Source organism: Rhincodon typus, unplaced genomic scaffold, assembly GCF_021869965.1.
Source record: "Rhincodon typus isolate 14 unplaced genomic scaffold, sRhiTyp1.1 hic_rhity00002706, whole genome shotgun sequence".
Taxonomy (NCBI): domain Eukaryota; kingdom Metazoa; phylum Chordata; class Chondrichthyes; order Orectolobiformes; family Rhincodontidae; genus Rhincodon; species Rhincodon typus.
In genome coordinates this window covers 1-25,000 of record NW_025968344.1, presented here as the reverse complement: position 1 = coordinate 25,000, position 25,000 = coordinate 1, and the positions used below count along the sequence as shown (strand labels likewise).

Below are 25,000 nucleotides of genomic sequence, written 5' to 3'. Positions count from 1 at the left end.
ACCTCAACAGATCCCAGTCCCATCCTCTCAGTTTGTACACAAGCCCTTTGCAGCAGGGCTGGCCTGACAGGCTCCAACTGTTGGACTCTCTGTACAGCAATCAGAGTTTGATTAAACAAATTGCTGCAGAATCACAGGGGGTCTAGCAGCATCTGTGGAGAGAGAAAAATGGAGTTAACACTTCAAGTCCAGTGACCCTTCTTGTATTCTACAGAAGGGACACTGGACTTGAAATGGTAACTCTGCTTCAGGTGCTGCCAGACCTGCTGAGTTTCTCCAGCAATCTCCTCAGTTTGGGACCAGGGGTGCACACGAGGCAGTGGATTTACAAGCTGAGGCAAACTGGGAGTCTCCGAAGAAAAGCAATTTGAAAGTCAAGCCAGTCACCATTTTAAAAAAGGTAAAGGGACTTGTTTAATTCATAGAGAAGACTCTGGGCAAACCAACTTCTAAAGCAGACTGTACCTTGACCAGCATATTGCAAACCAACTGTAAACAATAAAAAAAAGTCTCAAGAAAATGAGATCCATCAGAAAGGCTGCCCAGAGTGCAATTAGAAGGCAAGGGCCAATAATAAATAAACCAAGAGTAAGATATCACATTACAAATTAATCAGAATAAACTGATAAGCTTTTCTATTAGCCCCAATAGTCACGAACGATAGCACACAGGTGTGGCCTGGCAGTGTGGAGGTGACCCCCAAGTTTGTCCCTTCAGTCAATCTCTTAGAGATCTCGAAATAAATGGTTATATTAAAAAAAAAGATCAGCTGGTGCCAGCCAATGGAGTTGATGTGGATTGTTACAACTTCTAGACTATCCACTTGATAACCTCCCATCCCTGACCCAGAAAGATTCACCGACAAGTGGATTTACTTCACAATGTACGTTTGGAAGAATTACTTATCAGCAGTTCTGACCAACACACAAACAGGGACGTGCACTTTGGAAGTTGATCTGAACTGTGCTGCAAGGTTGGAGTAACTTAAAAACAAAACCCTCCCACAAGAAAAAAAAGACACACACGGGACAAGTTTGATCTGTGGACCAAACTGACCAGACAGCACTTCCTTCATTTGAAAACTACTGAGAACGAACAGCTACCAGTTCAAATGAAGGTTTTGTATTCAAAGTACTGACTTCTCTCCCTGCAGCAGATGCAACTTGTTGACTCTCAGCAATTTCTGCTGGACTGGCCCAAAAAGGAATTTCTGGATATTGTACGATTTGTACAGCAGTGTACCTGCACAAGTCACCTGGCCTTGGGTGACAGCTCAAGGGCTTATGATTAATGTGATTGACAGCTATGTACCTGAAGCATGGTTACGCATGGCTGAGGGTATCAGGAATGGATCCCCACCCAAAATACACATTGTTAATATTTAAAACTTCAAATTTGCTAATTTATGTAAACCTCAGTTCCAAGAATTGAATTGGATCAGACATGCAGTGAACACAAGACTTATCATTCTAGAATATTTCATCTGCGTCCCAACTTCATTCCCCACTCTACAAATTCCAATGGATGTGGCAATGAACTGAAGCTTTCTCTAGTTTCTGGATAACAATACTTCCAGGCTATCGAGATGCTGTTTGCTCAGCCACGCCACTTTAGATCAAAGTAGATCAGGGTCACAAAAGACCGATCACAGGACGAAAGTCCACAGAGATCCTGAACGAACGCAGCTTCTTTTGGCAATTCTCTATCTTCTGGTTAAATGCTGACGGACAAGCAGGGAACCAACAAAAGGTCAGTGTCCACTGAGGGCTATATTCACCAGGTCCCACCTACCGGCTGTTCAGGGTTTAACCACACTAAAGGAAAGACATTGGTAGACTTGAAACACAGAATCACCTCAGGATGGAATTAAACTAGTTAAAAATAACCCCTTCCCAAACACTGCTACTGCCCCACAGATAGCAGAACTGCTACAGGTCATTTCAGCCCATAATGTAAAGTGAAGTGACTTATCTGTGCATTGTAATAGCAGCAAAATTTCCTCTGCCACCTACCAATAGTCAAAATGTACAAAGGAACAAAGGCTGAAAGGTTAGTTTGGGACCGAGATGGGGACACGACAGTCTGGAGAAGGGGGGCTGGGGAGTGGGTGTTTAGTGTACACCAACCTAGGGCGAGAGGCTGAAATGCTACCCCAGCAACGCACAGCCAAAACCCATTTGAAGCTGTCCAAGACAGTTGGCAACCAGCCAAAGACGTGTGGTCCTGCCTTTATTCGACATTGGAAGGTTCACTTGCCAGGAGGAGAAGAGATGGCTGTCGAAGATTCCACCCTGGGGCTGGGGGGTGTTATCAGCAGTCTCGTTTTTTTGTCCTCATGCTGACTCCGGCTTGCATGGCTGTAGCAAATCAGTCGTTCACTAGACAGGCCCGAGTTGTCTTGTGTCGTATTGTTCCTCTTTCATCCCCATGCACGCACACACACACACACACACACACACACACACACACACACACACACACACACACAGTATAAAAAGATTGCACTGTGATTGTTCGCAGGAACTGTTTTAAATGCCCCAAGAGCAGAGTCTCGACCCTCCAGGCATCTTGGCGTAGGGTCATATACTGTTTTCCAAAGTGTGGTTCAAATTACGGTTCAAAGAGTTCTGCTCGTTCAGAAGGTCCGTGGTTTCGTCTGCTATAGTCTCAGGTTTCTCCAGTTTGATGTCGACTTTTGTGTGGGCGTTGTCCGGGGACTGTGGAGTGCTGTCTATCTTTGACGCCAGTAACCCATTCTGGTACTGCTGCCGTGTCACCTGATCATTTCAACAAAGAATGAATTAACCGCAGCCATTCACACAATAACCAAATTGGCAGAGCACAAATAAACACGCCAGAGAGTTGGCATGAGGCATACACGCTATGGTGACCAGACCTGTAATGCAGAAGCTCAGGCTAATGCTCTGGAAATATGGGTTCAAATCCCATCATGGCAGCTGGGGGATAAGGGGAGAAATTTGAATTCCAATCAATAAAATAAAAACTGCAATTTAAGGTTATGATTAAAAACATCCAGACCACTTATCTTTTAAGATGAGGAAGTCTGCCATTCATACCTGGTCTGGCCTACATGTGACTCCAGATACACAGCAATGTGGTTGACTCTGACAGCCAAAGGATAACTAGGGTTTGGCAAAGGACTGTGGCACCCACCTCCAGAACCTGAAATCAATGCCACGATCGGCATACCAATACCATGCGCAGAGCCTCAGAGCGCCTGCATGCACTCAGCCTAAAAGGAATGTTGCCTGCACCTCATGAAACGATAAAGCAAAAGCAGAATTTGTGCCATGGTGATGCAAGCTTACTGGCCTGAAGCACTCACTGTTTTTCTTCTCTCCAAAGAGGGTGCCAGACCTGTTACCCGTTCTCTGCAATACCAGGTGGCTTTTTTTTTTTTTAAAATGATTGCATATTTCAGGATCATGCCCAGCTTATAAATCCTCTGCAGTCAATTAAACTATATTCTCAGTCAGTCAGCACAATAGCTGATGATCAATAGCAGCAATACCACCCAAACACCTTGCGGGGGAGCTGCCGAGCTTCAAGACCAATTGCTACACAGCAATGCCACGGGCTGGTTTTGAGTAGTATTGCAGCCCCAATCCTAAACCATTGAGAAACAGGATTCTCTGGCTTGGCCAGCATTTATTGCTGATTTATCCTGGAGATGGTGGCGATGGACCCACGTCTTGAATGATGTTAGGGAGGGAGTTCCAGGATTTTGACCCTATACCACTGAGGAAACAATGATATATTTCCAAGTCAGGATGGTGTGGGGCTTCAGAGGGTGGCAGTCCCATTTAGGTTCTACCCTTGGCCTCCTAGCTGGTAATGGTCATGGGTTTGGAAGGCGCTGTCTAAGACGACTGTGTGAATTTCTGCAGTGCATCTTGTACCTGGAACACCCTGCTGCTGAGTGGTGGTGGTGGAGGGAGTTAATGTTTGTGGATGTAGTGCCAATCAGATGGGCTGCTTTGTCCCGGGATGGTGTCAAGCTTCAGGAGTGTTGTTGGAGCTGTCCCCCTTCAGGGCAAGTGGGGAGCATTCCATCACACCCCTGACTTGTGCCTTGTTGGTGGTTGGACAGGATGCGGAGAATCAGGAAGCGAGTTACTTGCTGCAGGATTCTTAGATGTAAACCTGCTGTAGTTTGGTCCAGTTCAGTTCCTGGTCTATTGATAGTGGGACATTCATTGATGGTAGTATCATTCAATATAAAGGGGCAATGGTTAGATTCATTCTTGTCGGATATGATCATCACCTGACAACTGCAGCGTGCAAATATTGGCTGCCTCTTACTAAACCAAACTTTAATATAATCCAGGTTTAGTTGTGCATGGGCAGAGAGTGCTTTGAAGGGAATAATGCTGAACATTGTGCAGTCTGATTTTGGGACTGCACAGAAAGGCAGGGAGTGCAAGTGGCCTCCTCTACACTGTAATCATTCAATGGTTTGAGGTGCTAGTTTCAATGGAGCTCTCCCAAACCTTGGGCTGCGTCTGTGTGAAGAGGGTTGGGTGATGGCTGGATCAAAAGACTGGAGGAGCCTGGTTGTCACCAAAAGAAGAAGTGGGGGACAGGAGAAAGGGCTCTGATTATCCACAAAGTATACGCTGAATTAACCCACATTAAATTATTTTATATTCATAGTGCCAACACTGCATGGGTCTATTTAAAGGGTGAAGTAAAACAGGAGTAAAACCAATTAGACTTCAAATTGAAGTTCTGGGTACCACACTGTGTGAACGATATCAAAGACTTGGAGAAGGGGAGATGGGGAGTTCCAGATGATATGAGAGACCAGGGATCTCACTTGCATGTCCAGACGAGAGAATTTGTGATCGTTCTCCCGAGAGTGGAGATGGCTAAAGGCAAATTTATGACAAATACTCAAAATAGGCCATTAAATGCATTGATGCAGTTAGGGAGGAATTGTTGACATTGGCAGGAGGATCAGTCACTTGTGAGTAAACATGAAATTATAATAATCTGGTAGCAGGATCAGATTCCAACAGTAACTTGAAAAACAGGGTTGGATAAATACCTGAGGGGAAAAATGTGCAGGATCATCAGAAACAGCAAGAGGTATGGGTCAAAGTGGTTCACCCTATCAGAAGAGCAGGCACAGGCTCGAGGGGCTAAATAGCTCCCTTTGTTGCTGCCCAACCCAGAGGCCTCTTACCTTGACGTACTGCAGGTCAGTCAGCGCCCTCACAGAGAAATCCGGAACATAGTGCGTCGAAGGGGTGGGTGAGACGACGGACAGTGTAGATTCCGAGCGCTCTGCGTAGCTCAGTGAGACAGACCGACTCAGCTCACTGGTGCGAGAGGACGGTCGGGTTTCTGAGGAGAAACAGAGGGCCCAAAAGAATCAGTGTCTGAAATGGGTAGTGCAACTCTGGGCAGGTCTGCACAGCACAAGGCAGCTCAGCAGAAGGGTCAGTTTGGGTGACCAGATCTTGCTCAAGAATGACAGACGCACACAGGAAACAAATCTTTCACCACATGCAGTGCAGATGAACAGTAATTAGTGAAAAGCATGCCCAAAGATGTTGCAGATTAAGACTCAGTGTTATTAGTGCTAGCACTCTTTAGACATCATCCAACACTGGCTTCCGCTGCCCTATATCCTCATTCAGCGTGTGTCCTTACAGTTGTTCTGCCTCCCCAGAACCTTAAACCCCTGAGCAGTCTTGGCCCTTCCCACCTTCAGTGTGTTCTGGCACGTTAGCTTAGTCACTGGTCAGATTTTCTCCTCTTTTTGCTCTCTTTAATTTTGATGGTCTTTTGCACAACAAAACCCTTGCGATCAAGGACTATAGAGAAATCACCGTGCGGTTACAAAACAAGCTGGAATTTGTTTTAAACAGTGAAGGCTATTCTAAAGCATGCAGAGTAGCAAATGTCTGCAACTCACTTCCCTGCAGAGAACAAACAGCAGCAAAGCAATCATTGCAGGTGCAAACAGAGGTGAATTAGAGACCACCTTTCATTAGGTACCACAACCACAGAACAGCTACTCTGCAATAACAAGATGCCAAATCCTAAACAATTTCAGCCAAGATTTCATTTTTTCCAAAACCCAGGCTATTTGGAGATTGAATCTTGGGAAATAATGACCTTGTTCATTGCTGTTCTAACAGACTAAGAAAGGGTTTGGAGGCTCCAAGAAACCGTAAGAGAGGTGCAAGTTTCATAGTTTGACAAGAATCAGCTTCCCAAGGCATGAATACACAGTAGGATGGACATGACGAGCAATGTTCGTTTGAGGCGGAGAGAGCGAAGTGTTGGTAAATTAGATGGCCAGTAAGGAATTCATTCTAAATTGAAGAGTGAGAGACATGTTGCAAAAACTGAGTGTCTTGTGCTCATCAAGTCAAATGCAAGAATTTCAAATAACAACAATCCTGGTTGACTAAGGCATTGCCATGGGTAGTTCTAGAATAGATACCCCATGCCAAGGAATTAACAAAAAAAGGAACAAAGCTTGAACACATTCTTTTGTTTACCAAGAAAATGTCCCTAAACCTGAACTAATGTCATTACTAACAAGCATACATGCTACAAGCTCAACTGATTATCTCAACTTGGTTGTCATCAACATACTAAGATGTTCATGCAAATGCTGCCCATCACTGCCATTTGCAGTTTGGCATTCCTGCATTTGTCCTGATGAGTACTCGATTCAAATTCCAGTTTGTTTGTTGTGTTCATCCTCGTTGCACTACACAGTTCCTCAAGATTGACATCCAGCTGCGCATGCACGTATCTTAAAAGAAATGGCGAAGACATTGTTCCCATTGTTACACCATTCTCATGGTTCTGTGATCGTGCAGCTTACAGGGATCATCAGCAATGACAGTTACTTTCCACAACACCTCTTTTTTCCAACAGCAACCATTGATCATCACTGCCTCAAGACTTGACGTGGAGGTTTTTGCCAAATTCAGAACCTCCCTTACCCCAGAATACAGGCAGGAAGGGCCCGATCCTTCACACCAGGAGAGATGTGAGCAGTACTGGATCCCACACTTTAGGAAGGACTTGAAGGGATCACAGTGTAGCCTCATCAGTATCATATCTGGGCAGCAAACATTAAGTAAGAGATTATACAAACTGACACTGTACTCCCATGAAATTTTCATCAAATTTTCTAAATTCAAGTTAAAAAGACCAGCTAGAAAGAAACTATTTCTGCTGGTTGAGGAGTGAGTGGAGGGGCACAGTTAAAGTCAGACTTTTCAGCGGTGAAATCAGCTAACATTCCTTCAGGCAGCAGAGGAACAGGAAAACCAGTGTTTCAGGTCAGGACCCTTCGTCAGAACCAGAGTCCTGATGAAGGGTCCCGGCCCAAAACTGCAACTTTCCTGTTCCTCTGATGCTGCCTGACTTGCTGTGTTCCTCCAGCTCCACACTGTTTACTCTGCCTCCAGCATCTGCAATTCTTGCTATTTCTAACATTCCTTCACACAGTGGATGCTAAAAGTTTTGAACTCTTTTCCTCAAACAAGAATTAGGTTAGTTGTTAAATTTAAAACTCAAAATTGATACTTTTTGTTAACAAAATCTGACAGGTATGCATACGCAGTTAGTATTTTTTTTAAGTGGGGAGGGATTGAGTTTGAGATGCCTTTCTTAGTGAAAGGGTTTCTGCTCTTCCAGTACTGAATCCAGACAACTTAGAGACAGGTCGTGGGAGGCGACAGAGAAGTCAAGTTGCGTACGACCAGGGCACATGCGGACATTGTCTGCTAACAGTGGCAATGTTGTACAGGGGCATCAGGTAGTTCAGAAATAGAAGGATACGTTCTCAGGAGCCACCCACAGGTAACTATGCAGGAGCAGGAAGTGATACCACTGCAGGTGATACTGCAGCTACAAATGAACAGCGAAGAATGAAACCAGGTGAACACACTGTCACAGAGCTGGATAACCACGGCGAGGTGCCCAAGGAGGACAGTGTGGTCAATGGCATCAAATGCTGCAGACGGATCGAGAAGGACAAGGACAGAAGAGCTTAACCATGGCCAAGGGCACATGGTCACAGGAATAGATTTGGGAATCAGTAATGATCCAGGAATATGGGAGAGGAAATTAAAGATGCTGGTGTGGCATTATTTGACAAGAACAGATCAACTGCTGTTTTTGTTTCGATGAGAAAGGTGATGACAGATTTGATTAAGAGGGACACAGCACAAAAGGAGAGGCACACATAATATCATTTGGGTTCGGGGGGAAGAAGTTAGGTTACAGTCCAAAAGATTTAAATCGCCAGGAGGACAGGGCACAAAGATAAAGCCATGGCCTGTGATGATGCCCCAAGTCCTAGGGCATCTGAAAGGCAGCAGTATGGACCTACCCTCATGATCGCACATTCTCCAGGCAGAAGGGTAACAGAGGAGGTTAAAGCTAAAAACTAGGAACGCCATGCAAGATTTACCTTGGAACCAAGAAAATAGGGAAGGCCGTTTGAGGCTGCAAGTATGGAGCCTGGAGGTGGGAACTGGGAAATGAAGACCAAGAGGGGGGGGAGCGAGAGAGAGAGAGAGAGAGAGAGAGAGGGGGAGGGGGGGAGAGGGGGAGAGAGAGAGAGAGAGAGAGAGAGAGAGAGAGAGCGAGAGAGAGAGAGAGAGAGATAGATTAAACTGAACAAAACCCGAGGAGGTAAGCATTCGCTTTACTGGTGTTCGGCAAGGAAAGGATCAAAGGCAACAGACACATCGACAAAACCTCTCGATATTTCAAAGTGTCCCCAAGTATTTCACCATGTATAAACTGCTTGAGGCATGGTTACTGCATGAAACATGGCAGACAATGTGCGCTTAGCTGGCTCCCACAAATAGCCACGTAACAGCAGCCAGATCATAGAATCCCTACTGTCTGGAAACAGGCCATTCACCCCATCGAGTCCACACCGACCTGCCAAACAGCATCCCACCCAGACCCAGCCCACCACTGACACCCTGGAACCCCACATTTCCCAAGGCTAATCCACCTTGACTGCATATCCCTGGACACTACAAAGCAATTAGCTATGGCCAATCCACCTGACCTGCACGTCTTTGGACTGTGGGAGCAAACCGTAGCACACAGAAGAAATTCATGCAGACAAAAGGAGAACTTACAAACTCCACACAGTCGCCCAAGGGTAAAATCGAACCCGGGTCCCTGGCACTGTGACGGCAGCAGTGCTAACCACTGAGCGATCATGCTGCTCTAATCCTGATAACCAGATCTTTATTCCCCAGTCCCATGTTATGTTGGAAAAAGGATAAATATTGGATAGGACATTGGGGTGAACTCCCCTGTCCTTCAAAACCTGGATAAAAATAACAGTCAGACTCAGCTGGAGTACTGCACCCAATTCTGGGCACCACTTTTAGCAGGAACGTGAAGGCATCAGATGAGAATGGTTCCAAGGATGAGGAATTTCAGTTACTTAGCAAGACAGGAGAAGTTCAGACTGCTGTCCTTGGAGAAGGAGATGTCAAGACCAAATCTGAAAGGTTTTCAAAATCAAGGGCCGCCTGGACAAAACAGACATGATTTATTACCCAGTCCTAACTGCTCCCGAGGAAGTGTTGGTGATCCTTCTTCTTGAACCACTGCAGTCCGTGTGCTGTAGGGGCACCCACACAGTGCCATTAGGGAGGGAGTTCCAGGATTTTGACCCAGCGACACAGAAGGAACAGCCCATATATTTCAGAGTTGGAATGGTGAGTTGCTTGGAGGGGAACTTGCAGGGGGTGATGTTCCTATGTATCTGCTGCCTTTGTCTTTCTAGATGGAAGTGGTCGTGGATTTGGAAGGTGCTGTCTAAGGAGCCTTGGTCTGTTGCTGCAGTGCATCTGTAGACAGTACACATTGCTGCTACTGAGCATCGGAGGAGGAGGGAGGGAGTAGATGTGGTGCCAATCAAGCGGGCTGCTTTGTCCCTGGATGGTGTCAAGCTTCTGGAGTTGTTGGAGCTGCCCCCATCCGGGGCAAGTGGGGATTATCCTATCGCACTCCTGATTTGTGCTTAGTCGATGGTGGGACAGGCTTTGAGGAGTCAGGACGGGAGTTACTCGCTGCAGGATTCCCAGCCTCTGATCTGCTCTTGTAACTGCAGTATTTGTATGAAGAGTTCAGTTCAGTTTCTGGTCAATGGAAACCCCCAGGATATTGACATCTGGAATTCAGCGATATAGTTATGGCATTGACTATCAAGGGGTGATAGTTCAATTCTCTTGCTGGATGGTCACTGCCTGGCACTTGGGCAACTAGAAAAATTCATGTCACATACCAATCCAAGCCTAAATGACAAGGTGAATCACTTGTGCTGACAGTCAGCGCTAGACACAAACAGACCAAATGGCTGTCTCCTGTGCTGTACTGAATCATTCTATGATCCTTTCGATGGGTCAGCCTCCGTTCTGTGCTCAGGTTACTGCAATGGGATTTAATGGCACAAACGTATGACCCAAGACGGCAAGGGTAACTACTCACTGAGCCATCTTGCAGGGCTAGAAACCAGGAAGAAATCCTTCACTCCTAAAATGACAGTGGGAACCAGGAACTCCCAATCTGCAAAGTCAAGGCTGATGGAATGGTGGGGTCACTTAAATTTTCATTACTCAACAGTGTGAAGGATAACCGAACCAAAATGACTAGATGGAGTTATGACACAAATCAGCCACAATTTCTTTGAACGGACAAAAAGCCAAGAGGTTCCCCGTTTACATATTTCTAACATCTCGTGGACAGAAAGCGAATAACACTTCGAGTCGAGACAACTCTTCAGAGTCATCTAGAGTCAAAACATTAGTTTTCTTTCTCTCCATTGATGCTGCCTGATCCGCTGTCAAAGCCAGCGATGGTTTGTTTTCAGTGCATATTCCAGCATCTACAGTAATTTGCTCTAACATCTCGTTTCTGGGTTTCGTGAGTTTTGATCTTCTGTAAACTTATGGTAAAAAGAGAGAAACGTTCTTACCCAAAGTGGGACTGCTGAGGGCCATGGTACCATAGTAGGAAAAGGGTCCCGTCTCAAATTTCATGTCTTCTTTGCCAGCCTCTGCCTCCACTTTACCCTGAGGTATAACAACATTTACTTCAAAAGGACATAGGCCAGAAGCCACAGACTTAAGCAGTGCACCATTAGAAACATCGCAAGCACTAATCTCGACACCTTTCTCAGAGCTCTTTCTCTCCCTGCCGCGTCCCCCGCCACCCGCCACTTCCCTAATCAGCATCGTGAGACTTCCTGATATGAAGTTCCCTTCCTTATTCAATTCTAGGAAGGTCTAAATACCATCATTAGAGAAGGGCTCAATCCTGGCCATGATGCCCAAAATCAATCAGGATCTTTGCCCGACGTAACCCAGGAAAAGTACGATTAACACAATTCCCATCAGGTGCAGCACGGACAGGGAATGAGCCCAGGACTAGACACAGCGCTCTGAACAATGGACAAGTCTTTTCCTGACTATCTTTGTCAGTATATTCTAAGGTGGATTGTGCATGGAGACTGAGCTGGTTAATGCTGGGGTGTAGTATTGCTGAGGACAGTCTGCCAGAGGTGGGAAAAGGGCAGTTTAAAAGGGCAAATTAGGCATTTCGGCAACTCCATCTGTATTGTGGCTTTGAAAAATAACGTCCCATGCTACTTGACAGCAACACAGCAGACAAGAATCTGACACTGAGCCAAGCTAGCAGAGCTGAGGTCAGATGACTAAATCGTTGGTCACAGAACTAAGCTGAAAGGAACATCTTAAAGAAGGAAAGAACAATTGAGAGGTTTAAAGAGATCACAATGGAGTGATTAAAAATCAGGGAAGTGCTGGGGGCGGGGGGGGTTGCAGAGTTACAGCACAGATACCATGAAGGGTTGTAGGGCCAGAGATAGGGAAGGAGGCAGAATAGGCTGGGGCTATTTTCCCTGGAGCAGAGGCTGTGGGGTGACCTTATAGAGGGTTATAAATTAAGACAGGCATAGATAGGGTGAATAGTCAATGTCTTTCTTCCCAGGGTGGGGGAGCCCAAAACTAGAGGGCATAGCTTTAAGGTGAGAGGGGAATGATTTAAAAGTTACCTGAAGGGCAACGTTTTCACACAGAGGGTGGTGCATGTATGGAATGAGCTGCCAGAGGCAGTGGTGGAAGCTGGTATAATTACAACATTTAAGAGGCATCTGGATGGGTACATGATTTGGAAGGATTGAGGGGATATGGGCCAAATGCTGGCAAATGGGACGAAGTCAGACTGGGCTGACTGGTCAGTGTGGACGAGTTGGGACTGAAAGGTCTGTTTCCGTGCTTTATGAGAATTTTAAGCAGGAAGATGACACTGGCCACTGCAGGTCAGTGAGCAAAGAGGGTGATGCGTTAACAGAAATTTGCACATGTTGGGGACCAGACAGTAGATGATTGGATAAACTGAAGCAAATGGAGGCCACGTTGGGGGGCTGGTCTGGAGTGCATTGGAATCGTCACATCTGGAGGTGGCAAAACTACGGGCAAGGGTTTCGGCAGTTGACAAGCCAAGGTAGGACAGGAGTGGACAATAGGGCAAGCTAGAAGCAGGTGACAGAGCTGAATGGGCTAGAAGGTTAACACAGGGACAAATGACATGCAGAGATTACAAGCAGTCTGATGCAGTCTCAGACACTGACCGAGAGAGTCAATGGCATAGGAACAGAGTTGGAGTGAAGGCCAAATGTAATGTAAGCCATGCTGGCTTTAGTTTAATCTTTCCCACCCAGGCACAGATCTAGTGGTGCAGCATCTGTCTGCAGCCCAGTTTCAGATTGCAAACCGGGAGGGAGTTTTCACATGAGATAGCCAAGTGAACCAAGGTGGAGAAGCCACTTACCTGTAAAATGAGGACAAAGTAATCGACTGCCTTGCCACGCACGTACAGATAGTGGTCAGCAGCCAGTTTGTTGCTCTCGTCAAATTTGATCTCATTGATGACGTCGGGATGTTTGAGGAGTCGCAGCAGAATCTTCTCAGAGATGTGGGCAGGGGCAAAAAGACTGACCTCTGCAAAGGAGAGTGGAAATGGTCAAACAAGCAGCTCAGAGAAAACCACAGCACCGTGTTCACAGCTTAACTTGCAAGTCCTATCCACCCCACCACCGCTCACCGACCTACACGGATTGCCAGTTAAGAAACATTTTGAAGTTCTCCACTCATTGACAAGCTCCAGATCACAGCAACCAACACTTTTGCAAAACCTCAGTTTTATGTATTCTGCCTCACTCTCCAATAGCCCCAACCCCTCAATCCTAACCAACCCTCACGTCGCCCACCTCCTCACACAAGTCTATTTCGCAATGGCTCCCAAGGATTAGTTTCAGAAATGACACAGCATTGCTTCAGTTTTTATGTGGTGTGATTGAGCTCAACCACATCTCCCGCAGCCCATGCTCATAGTGGGGGCAATCATAGGGTTCCCATGGTGCCCCCACCCTAATAAGGTTCAAAGCGCGTGGGTCATCTGTCCCCAAGGGAATGGTGGCCAGAGGGACATGGAGCCAGAGGTCTCAATGACAGACCCTCACGCCAAGCTAACCAGCCTGCTGTCTCGAACCGAATGCAAATCAAAGAGGGGAGGAGATTCAGAAAAAATGGCTGATCTATGTATTTTGCCCAAATCGTTGCCAAGTTATTGGAATAACAAACAGGTTCCTGTTCCAGCAACCGCACCGTGTTTTTCCCACAGTCCGAGACAGACAAGATGGGTAATTGCCTGGATCCCTGTAATTATGTCATGACTTGCGGGTGACTGTGTTCTCTGAGCTCATCTGTCTACACAGCTCAGCAAACACAAAGTGCTTTTACAATCTTAATATCTGAAACTCACTCAATCGTGGCAGTGAACAAACATACACGTGGAGACAAGCTTCAATCACCCCTTCACTCACTGAACTATATTGCCTAGTCCAACAACCCCTCAGAAGTTAAAATTCTCACGGGGTTCAAATCCCTCCCATAGTGTCACCCCACCCAAAACCTCCATCAGCCAGACAATCCTGTGAGATACCTACAACTCTGTCCACTTAAACATCCCCGATTTTAAACTGGCACATTATTGGCGGGCCAGCTTTCAGCAGCTTGGGCCCCTAAATACAATTCCCTCCCTTAACCTCCGTCAAGACTCTCAAAATATCTACCTTGAACGTATTACGTGGTTCAGTCTCATTTCTTGTTTGATCAACCATGATGGTAGTGCCTTGGTGCATTTCACCACGGTAAAAGAAGACAAGCCGCTGAGAGGTTTACTTTAAGTTCTGCGGATACTATAGGGCACATCCAGAGGCAGTCCCTTATTGTGAGACACACACCACCACGGTCTCAGCCAAACGATCAAATCTCACTTCAGAACATCATTCCAGTTTTCTAATAAAATTATAACTTTACATGGAATTATCAGAATGCTGAGGCCCTGTGTATCCATGGCACCTCAGAAAACTTAATTCCATTCCTCTGGTCAATTATTTTTGATCCTCAAGCACAACTGCATTCCCTCTTCATAAAAAATATCAAATTTGCTCACACCATGCTTTCAGTCAGAGGCCAACAAATGCGTAAAGCAGCTTTTCAGCTCCTCCTGTGCTTTTACACAGCAAGTTCGCAGCCCCTCCTCCTGTGCTTTTACACAGCAAGTTCACAGCCCCTGGACGGGCTGGAGGTTCGAAATACAGACTGGGGCCGAGGGAGCGTGTACTCCACCTTTCAGGTCCTGAAAGGTGAGGAGCAGCAACCTACCGCAGGGGTTTGAAAGCAGCCACTTACCTGTCGACAGGAAGCGGTGGGCAGCCAACAGCAGCTGCGGGGACACCTTGACTTTCACCTCATGGACAGTGGGTTTGAAAACAGAGAAGTCCCGTTTCTTGCTGTTGTGAACAACCTTCTGCTTGGATCGATTGTCGGCTGGAAAAAGTAAAAGGCAACAGGAGGGCAGCTTATAAACTAGATCAAAATCAACATCCCCCACAAAAGATTCTCCTGACCCCTCGACTCAATCCTACCGCCAAAACAAAAAAGCTCTGGTTCGGACACGTGGAGCAACACGCTCCCGTCTGGCCGGCCGCTCCTACGAGAACGGATATTTTGGCCTTGGAAAAAGCAAAGTGCAGGATCACCAGGATGCTAACAGGGCTGGGTTCAGACAATTGGCTGTCTTCCCTGTGGCAATAAAAGATTAAGAAGTGATCTAATTGTTGTGTTTGAGATAAAGAAAGGGTTTCCTAAGGTAAAGAGAAACCATTTCTTCTGGCGTGGGGTATTCGAGAAAAAAGGAAATTGAAACGCACACAGAGGGTAGTGGAAATTGGAGCTCTCCACACTCCCACAAAGTTGTCAAGGCTGGCAGTCACTGAGATTGACACATGGTTAGACATTGCTATCATGGGCAGGGAGCCATGGTAGTTCAAATAGAGTTAAGACACAGATCAGTCTGGTTGAACGATGAAACTGGCTTGAAGGGATAAACAGTTTCTGCTTGCCCCATGTTCTAATCTTCACATGTATGAAAGCAACTCACTGAATATGTCTGATTCGTCAAGAATTTCTGATTTGATGATTTCTTCAATAACATCCTCCAGGGTGACCAGGCCCAGCACCTCGTAGAAAGGATCTCCCTCACCTTCACTGTTCACCTTCTGTACAATCGCCAGGTGCGATTTACCTAATAGCAGTGGAAATTAGAGAGGAATGTAAAACAAACAGCGCTAACACTCAAAATTCTCACTGCCATCGGAACGGAGGGGAAAAAGGAACTGAAACTTTGTTTATACCCAGTACTTGTGCAACACAGTAAACCTTCCTCTGCACTGTCTGCCAACACTCCTAGGAAGGGGATAGCCCAGATAAGAATCAGTGAAGCTCCCTCTATAATGTCTGTAGGCTCTATCATTACCCCAAAGTCATGTACTTTGGGTGCATGCCTGTAGGCAGCAATCAGGCATGAGTCAGCACTTTCTAAAAGCTGTCTGATTAGCCCCTCTTCGGAGCATTCCTCAGCACCTGACAAATTTTTTAAAAACTTTTACTTTCATTGCCCCTTCAGATAGTACATATTAGATCATAACTCGAGAGAAATATTATCACCACCTCAATTTCCGTCCCCGACCCCGATTGCTAACTATCTCCCTAGCAGAAACAATTTCTCTCTATTCGCTCCATCAAACTCCCTCAAGGCTTGGAGCATCTCCATTAAAACCCAATTCCCCACTTCATTCCTGGGAGAAAAGCTCAGCTTGTGCAGCCACTAATCTGTCAGCTTTATGGTCAACATAAGCCCAATCTACTCCTGGCTATGACACGATTGCTATGCTTCAATGATGACGGTCTCATGTTTACCGATGAGGATGGCTCCACTCCCACAGAACTCTTTTAAAAAGGCTCAATTACATACTGCCAGATTAACCCACACTGATTCATAATAAGAGGACAAGGGCTGCTGCGGGGGAGCAGGGGCGGTCAGATTAATGAATGATCTCACAGACCACGAGAGCAGAACCGGTACGATGCGCAAGCTAAAAAAAGTACAGTTTGTAACATCGTTGCAAGGCAGTTCGATACAGGACCTCACTAATTCACCTAATTCCCCACTTAAATCACAGTGTTTGCAGACATCAAAAAGACCAGATGCTCTACTGTGCAGGAAAACAGGGTCCCTCATGACAGGGTCTCTGCTACATTTCCTGATCAGCTCATTCCTCCGTTTCCCCCTATCTCATACACACCCCTCACCCCAATACAGTACAATTAGTGACTGCCACACGGCCCATCAGCTTGAACCCAACAGCTGGTGTCAAGCAGAGGAGCTCCACATTCCCCATTTTTCGTCACCTCGTCTTTCGACTGGGCACAACTTCTGTCAGTCAATGGGACAACAGTGAGAACCTCCAATCACCATCGGTGGTACCTTTGGACGCAAAAAGCCAGGTGCTCAGATCCCTCTACAGCCAGTTTCAAAACTGGCCGATTCTGCACTCGAGCAATCCCAATATAACCACCCCACTGAGGATCTTTTGTCCAACTGCCAGATCCCAAACTCTGGAACTCGCTTCCTAAACTTCTGTCTTCTCCTCCAAGACACTCCTTAAAACTTAGCTTTCTGCCAAAGTGTTTCTGTACCTTCATTTGTGGTTTCAGCAAGGGGAGGGCCATGGAGCTATTTATTTCTCCAAAACATTAAAACCCAACCATTACTCAAGAGACATGAAACCTCTAGCCCTTCTGATTCTGGTCTACACAAGACTGCAGTCCAACTCCCCAGAACTAAATGATTAACGTTCTCCCAAATACAAGTGACAGTTTATTCACATGGCCCTACCAGTGACACAACCAGGGCCCAAAGATTCTCTACATAAACGCCTTCAAGTGCTGAACAATTACACAGCCAGCAACTCGAAACGAGGTCCAAACAAGCAGACCAATGCCAATGGGGCGAAGCAGCAAACCACACTCCGTGTCACGGTACTCCTTGGAATGTTTAATTACCTGAGCCACAGCTTAACAGCACAAAAGAGAAAAAGCCTTGTTGTAGTTATATGTCGATCCAGTTCACCAACTGTTGAGGCTCACCCCTCAGCCTTGAAACACGAGATCCACAAACTATGAAAAGCCACATTCTACCCCCCACAACTCTTGTGGAAACTGGACTCCAGTCTCAGGGAGTACGGCAGTACTCTTCTGAAGCTTACACATGTGCGCACATTCAGGCATGGTGCCAAGACTCTCACTAATATACAGCAGGACCAGCAACAAAAGCTGGATTGTATCAAAGACTCAGATCCTACCTAAGTACCAATTAGCACAATCCTGTGCTGATCTATACCTCACTGTTGTCTGCAAACCTGTCCAAGGATTGCAAACAGTTTGGTTCCCCCATTGTCTCATGTTGGGGGCTTCTATTTCCTCATGGGAAGCATGTCTGAAGGGAGCAATCTTCTCCAATCATCTCCACCCCGTATTATTCACAACACATGCTGAGAGAGTCATCTATTTTAAAACCCTTCTTCTTTCCCATTGGACAGTTGCTCGTTCAGATCACAGACAACCATTCACCTCAGGCATCCAAATCCAGCCTTCTCTAGGAATGTTTGATGGGGACAGTGTGGAGGGAAATCTCTTTGCAATTTGAAGAGCACAGAATTGGCTTTACCTTCTGTTTAAAAACAGTAGAGAAAACTATACTCTGTATCTAACCCCATGCTGTATCTTTCCTGGGAGTGTCTGATGGGACAGCACAGATGAATCTTTAGTTTCATTTTAAACAGCAGAGGGCTTAACTCTTTATTGAATACCAAGTTTTACGTGTCCTGGAATTATGAGATGGGGACAGTGTCAAAAGACCTTTCTTTTCAGTTTTAAAGGGCACAAACAATGTTAGTTTGTATCAAGTCTGTGTTGTACCTGTACTGGGAACGTTTAACACACAGTTTGAAAACACAGAACAGACACATTTTGTATCGAGTATAGGAAACATCCTGTAACAGAAAAGACCGAATTCTCTCAGTGGCAACGTGTGATTTAAGACCAAGACATACACTAGTGTGTCACAGAGATACATAGTCCCATCCAGCAGCTGGTCAATTCCAGCCTCAATTATCTGAAACCAAACCCTTTAAAGGGGTTTCCTGGTGGATGCCACGAAGTGCCAAAGCACAAGTGCTGTACAGCAGATTAGTAGCAGCTCCTAAAGATTCTTTCCTCCCTCCCTGTTCACATTCGCCCTTCACATTAAAGGCTCCTCTGGACTCCAGCATCCCTAGACCAAGTATTCTTCTCCAGAACCAAATCAGAAAAATAAGATAAATTCAAGACCCACTCTGCAGGATACAGCACCAGGCCGAAAAACTAAAGGGAGTGCACATTAATCGTTCAAATAAAAGTTGGTACCAAGACCCACGTCGGAGAGGAGCAAGAATCCACACTAACTTTACTAACAGGCAGACCAGATTGACTGGATGCCCTCACACCGAGACCCATGGGCACAAAATCACTGAAATTCTCTACAACGACTGCACTTCCAAAGTAGTTCAGTGGTTTACAGTAGATTGAGATTGTGAAAGGTCATACAAATAAACTAGGACACTTTTAACTGCCTCATAAGCATTCACATACGTGACCAAGGCTGGAGTAACCAGCAGTTACAGCTCATTGATCTTGAAGCAACAAGCCTAAGTGCTGCACCGAGTTTGTTAAACTCACTTATGACCATTATGTGATGCATGAGGGAGGAAAATAAATCCACGCAAAACTGAACCACCTTAACGTGCATGCGGCACGACCTTCAAAATGTGGCAAAGAAACAGAGTTGATCAAGCGTCTCGAAAGGGAAAGGCACCAGGACATTTAGAGAGTGAATTCCAGAATGCCCCTTCATTCCAAGTCATGGTTGTCAATGGTGCAGCAATGAAAAGCAGAAGGTATAGGATCAAGTGATGAGGTCAAGATGGGATTTGAAATCAGGGACAAGGCTGAAAAGAAGGTTAAAAAAAAAAAAAAAGGACATTCATGAGCACCCAGAGACATGCAGTCATTAAGGGCAAGTGACACCCAAGTACATTACTGTGGGAGTAAACAATCTAAATCCATCCCTTACTCAGACACCAGTGCAACAAATGGATTGCAATTCATGACGCAGCCAGAGTACAGCTAAGACATGGCCCAAATTTGAGTAGGAGGAGGAGTGTTTCAACAAGGAGATAGGGCAAAAAACCAGCCTGACCCCTCGAGGGGCACAGGACAGCAGAACACATTAGGAGGTCTATTAACACTCGATCCCACTATTGGTTATACAAAAGCACCCCTGCAGGCGCTGGCCAGCCACAATAACTCAGCAGTTGACCAGCCAGGCAAGACACAGTAGCCTGAATTTTGTCCCACAGAAAACCATGGAATCTGCACTTTTGCACATCCTAACCTACTATTCAGCCACCTTTAGGAAAGTTCTGCTGTTTGCGCCCTCACTCTCTGCACTTTGGGGATGCCCAGAGGTGGTGAAATACAATGCCTTCTATCGTACCTCGCTAAGCAAGCTTCCATCCACCCAGCTTGAAGCATCATCAACACACTTTCATGACTAACTCAAGAACGATGTCACAAAAACTTGCTGAGATGTTAAACAGGGCTGCTCGATGTTGTGAAGTGAAAACCATGAACCCAGCAGGAGATTAGAAAAGCAGGGTGTGTACGCCTGTCAAAACATTTGTATAAACAAGGTGAGCAAGGTGTGAACACAGGGTTCATAAAAGCTCCTCAACAATCAGGAAGGATCATTGTTCAGAGCTTTGCCTGACACAGAAATACGGAGCCCAGGACTCTACAGCATTTCACCTTTTTGTACGTACAAACTAGAAGTAGTCAGGCTAGTCAGCCCTTCACATTACTCAACCACTCAAAAATCAAGGCGTGCACATTAATGATCCATCTACCTCAGCTTTACATATACACTATGCTCTTGCCTACAATGCTGGCAGGAAATTAGATTAAACAGACTAATGGCCCTGAAGAGAAAACATTCTCACCTCCTTCTTCAATGAGACCCCTTATTTAAAAACTATGCTACCCTTTTGAGATAGAACCTCCACCCACCTCCCCCAATCCAAAAATAGGGTAACTCAATGATCCGAACACAATCCCAAGTGGAAAGCCACTAAAGGCTGTCCAAAGAATTAACTACAGTAAGAACCCAATAGCAGACAACAGATTAAATTTAATCCTCCCCATCAAGCCCAAGATCAGGTTAAATGTTCATCCTGTAAACTGCCCTTTTCTACATAAAAAACACCTTCTCAGTCACTGAAGGTCAGAGGAGCTCCAACCTGATGTGTTTGCCATTTAATCTCAGACCACAGTCCTGGTACGTGACCTACGTTTGGGCTGCTGTGTGTATGGTGGTAGTGATTGAACAGCAAGTGTCTTATCTTCAGAAAATGAAGAGGAGCAGTTTGGGAAGAAGGGTGGAGAGAACAGAAGGACCACACGTGCACCAACTGCATGCAAACAGACCATGCACACAGCACCCCTCCACACACACACCCTGGGGACTGGGAAAAGAAACGGAGAAGGGCAAACCAGAGATATCAGACAGCATTACCGAGCTGCACATCAATTATGCAGCTTTTTAAAAGTCTTCACTGGCTGAAGCTCATCTTTTCTACAATCTGATACAATTGCACAGTTTTCGGTGTTCTGTTGCAGCTGTTCTCCGACAACACCCGGAGCAGCAGGTTGGAAACCATCGTCTTCCCCACTTCTCTCCCAAATCTGTGGGTTATCATCCTTCCCTGTTATTCAGTAGCTGGCGATGATTAGTTTACATCAAAGCAAAGGGAAATTTATATGAGTACAATTGCATACCTAAATTATCACAGTCACTCTGGAATCCAAGCCAAAAACATGATCCACACCATTCCATCATAAACCAGAGACACTGGTAACTGTAAACAAAGCTCCCTCTAAACTGAGTGTGTAACCCAAGCAGCAGCACTGCGAAGACTGGGAGATTAGCCAGGAGTATATGCAAACAGTCGAGGCTACAGGTAAAGGAAGCATTCCAAAAGACAAACCGTCCACCTCAGAGTCAAGCGACAGTACAGAGTGGTGGTCAGTGGACTCGAAAGAGGGTATGGAGTGAAAGCTCAATTCAGGGACTGCCACTGCAAACAGCCAGCTAAGAGTGAGACAATAAAGGGGAAAAGGCAGAGGATTGTCAAGATATCGAGCCAGGAGACAGCAGCTTTTGACACGTGGGTTTATATCAAGGTCTTGGAAAGAATACAGAGTATAATCACAAAAGTAGCGGGGACGGGGTGCGGGAAATTTGAATTACCCAGGAGAAGCTGGGGCTATTCTCCTGCAATCACATAAGCTTGAGAAAACTTCTAACAAAAGTGCTCAAAATTAAACTGCTTGGCAGTAAAAGAGAGATCCGCTCCTGAAGCTTTTGGTCTTGCAGTCATCAGCACATAAACTGCACATGCACGGAGTGTAAAACATTGCAATCGTTAGACGTGTGGCTTTTCTGCATTCATCCTGACAATTCCAAGGGAAACAGCTCTGGCAACGGTGTCTCTTTTCACCAAGGTTCATGCTGGCTGCGAAGGGCTTTGCCAGGGTAAAGAAAGAAAAATAGCTTGCCGTGGCAAATTAGTAACCAGGGGTCAGAAAATAAAAAAAATTTGCAGTGACTAGACAATCAGGGGAGTTAGGAAGAGAATTATTTTCCCTCCCCAAAGGCCAAATCACAGATTGAGATTTAAGTGTTAGATTATCAGTTCTCGATTCCTCCTTTAAGTGCTTTACTTAACGATAACTTCCCTCCTATACTGAACCGTTCCTCAACTAATTGAACCGGTCCTTGCTGCCAAAACCCATCGTACCTCTAACTAATGGTTAGCCCTTAGGTCAGTGCTAGTGGACTAACTGCCTGCATAGCAGATCCCATCCTCAAAATACAGCTAGTTATACCTCTGCTACAGACTCTGCCACAAAGCACAATGAGTGCCAGCAATAAGCACAGTCGGTCCACTCTTGTCAACAAACAGGGTACCAACAGGAGGTGAAAGGAAGTGATCAAGCTCTTGCAGCTGCAGCCCCAACAACCTAAAAGGGGGCCATAGCTCAGAATGCCAGCCCCACGACACTCACCCTGCTTGAACTCCTCCAGCATCATGTCCAGCCGGGTGTCGTAGAACACAAAGTGCAGTGGATGGCTATAGAACTTGGTGATTGTCTTGAGTGGGACACAGTCATCAGGGTCAACAAAGGCCAGGTCCTTGACGTACAGGATATCAACGATGTTCGACTTCTCCTGCTCATAGACGGGGATGCGGGTATAGCCCGTCTCCATGATCTCTGACATGGTGCTGAAGTCAAGGATGGCATCGCTGGATACCATGAAGCAGTCGTGGATGGGTGTCATGACGTCCTCCACCGTCTTGCTGCGCAGCTCCAGGGCGCCCTGGATCATGTTGAGCTCATCGGCCTCGAGGCCGTTGTAGGGGCCCGTCACCTTGAGCATCTCCAGGATCTTCTCACGGCTGTAGACCTTACCGATCTCCTGGCCCAGCACGCAGTCCAACACCTTGCTGATAGGATAGGCCAGAGGGAAGGTCAGCACCATGAAGAACTTGGTCAGCAGCACCGTGTGGGCACCCACCGCCAGCCCGTGCCGCGAGCACAGCGCCTGGGGCACAATCTCACCCAGGATGACGATGCCCACTGTCGAAGCCACTACGGTGACCCAGCCAGTGCCCAGGAGGCCATCCAACAGCACAGTCAGGGTAGTGTTCACCAGGACGTTGCCCAGCAGCAGGGAGCACAGCAAGTAGTTGCCCTGGCGGCGGACGGGCTCGATGCAGCGGGCGTGCCGCCTCTCGCTCTCGGTGCCGCAGTTCTGCACGATCCGCAGCTCCATGGGGTCCAGGGCCATCAGGCCCAGGTTGAGGCCGGAGAACATGCCCGAGAGCACCAGCAGCAGTGCAGTGAGGATGATCTGCAGCCAGAAGGGAAGCAGCGGCGGCGTCTCCTCGTGCACCCTCAGGCGGCTGTCGGGCTCCGAGTGCAGCAGCCAGGCCGAGTTGGCCTCGTCCCCGGGAGGGCGGCTGCACAGGCCGAACAGCCGGCTCTTCTCCTGCTTGCGGAGGGGCTGCACCCGCACGGTGAGCAGGCCCGACGTCTCCCGCCTCTCCTCCACCCCGGGCTTCACCTCCAGGTCGCGGCTGCGGGAAGGGCAGGCCCGCCTCACGCTCCTGTTCGCCGAGCTCTCCTCGGGGCCCAGTTCGGCGAAGCCCACCCTCCTCCAGGTGCCGGCGTCGATGCCCCGGCCGAAGATCCGCAGCTTGACCGTCTGGCCCTCCAGGACCCGCAGCACCTCCCCGGCACCCTCCACCACCGCCGCCGACCCCTCCTCCTCCTGGAGCGGCCTCTCCACTGCCACCAGCCGCAGCCCGTAAATACCGGTCTCCAGCCCTGTTTCGTTCGACGCCTCGGCCCTGCCCCAAGCGTGCAGCAGCGTCGCCAGAGCCGTCACGGCGGCCGCTAGACTACAGCCACAGCTCCGCCGCCCCGCCAACAGCGCCATCTTGACTGAAACTGTCCTTGCCCCGCCGCCGACCCTCACCTCGTTCCACCGATGGGCCCGCCCCACCACTCACTACCTCGGCCAATCCTCCACCACCTCCCGTCGCCCTCTCCAACTCCATTGGCTGTAATGCGTGCCTGTCCGGGTTCCCCCTCCACAATTGGTTGGGACTCGACACCATTTCCTTCCTATTGGTCACACCGTCAGGCCCGACCGTTCAACGCCTCGGCGAATCGTGAACCGTCTCCCACCCCAAGACTACGTCCATTGGTCAATATGCAACTCAATCGATGGTTTCGTGTTCCCATTGGTTACTCGTCAACGGTATGCCGCATTCCTATTGGTCATCCTCTGTCACACGGCCCCGCCTCTGGACCGCCTCCTTCACCGCCTCCACCAATCTAAACGTCGTCCAGCCTCGTAACCTCTCCCAATGTAGTCTGCATGCTTTTGGCCGGTCCACCACAACTTCTTGCTTTCCCATTGGTTACCCTAACAGTCACTCAGTCACGCCTTTCCTTCCTATAGGCTACGTGGACGCCAATCATTATATTCCAGGATTCTATTGAGCACCTTCCCACTTCCCGTCCTTAGGCCCGGAATCTATTGGCTCGAATGGTATCAATCAAATGATAAAGGGGCAGAAACAAATTGCGGTAAAAACTCAACGAGACGTGGGCTCAGAACTCACGCTTCCTCGGAACTCAGAGAGTTCAGAACCACAGGGAGAAGTGGACAGAGACCATCTCAGAAAGCCCTGCCCAAATGGTTAAATATTTACACTTTCGATATTTATTCTTTCACGGGCCAACATTTGTTCTCCATGAAAACCAAAAGAACTGCGGATGCTGTAAATCAAGAACAAAAACAAAGTTGCTGGAAAAGCTCAGCA

General features: G+C 47.1%; 1 protein-coding gene across 1 annotated transcript; it reads right to left on the bottom strand.

The window, feature by feature from the left end:
- Positions 1-396: 396 nt before the first annotated feature.
- On the bottom strand, positions 397-24,124 carry LOC109933644 (metal transporter CNNM4-like). Its single transcript, XM_048593359.1, has 7 exons — positions 22,674-24,124; positions 15,553-15,696; positions 14,802-14,939; positions 12,877-13,046; positions 11,000-11,096; positions 5,207-5,367; positions 397-2,777 (listed from the first exon to the last, which is right to left on the bottom strand). Exons 1-7 carry the CDS (start codon positions 24,106-24,108, stop codon positions 2,580-2,582), a joined length of 2,343 nt encoding a protein of 780 aa, XP_048449316.1. The 5' UTR covers positions 24,109-24,124; the 3' UTR covers positions 397-2,579.
- Positions 24,125-25,000: the final 876 nt, after the last annotated feature.

What these genes read in the sequence shown, in the direction of transcription:
- LOC109933644 (XM_048593359.1), bottom strand. Translation starts at nt 24,108, where the DNA reads ATGGCGCTGTTGGCGGGGCGGCGGAGCTGTGGCTGTAGTCTAGCGGCC. An exon ending in CCACCGCTTCCTGTCGACAG is followed by an intron (nt 13,047 to 14,801) that starts GTAAGTGGCTGC and finishes TCTCCTTTGCAG; the next exon opens with AGGTCAGTCTTTTTGCCCCT. An exon ending in CCTCAGCAGTCCCACTTTGG is followed by an intron (nt 5,368 to 10,999) that starts GTAAGAACGTTT and finishes GTTTCTCCTCAG; the next exon opens with AAACCCGACCGTCCTCTCGC.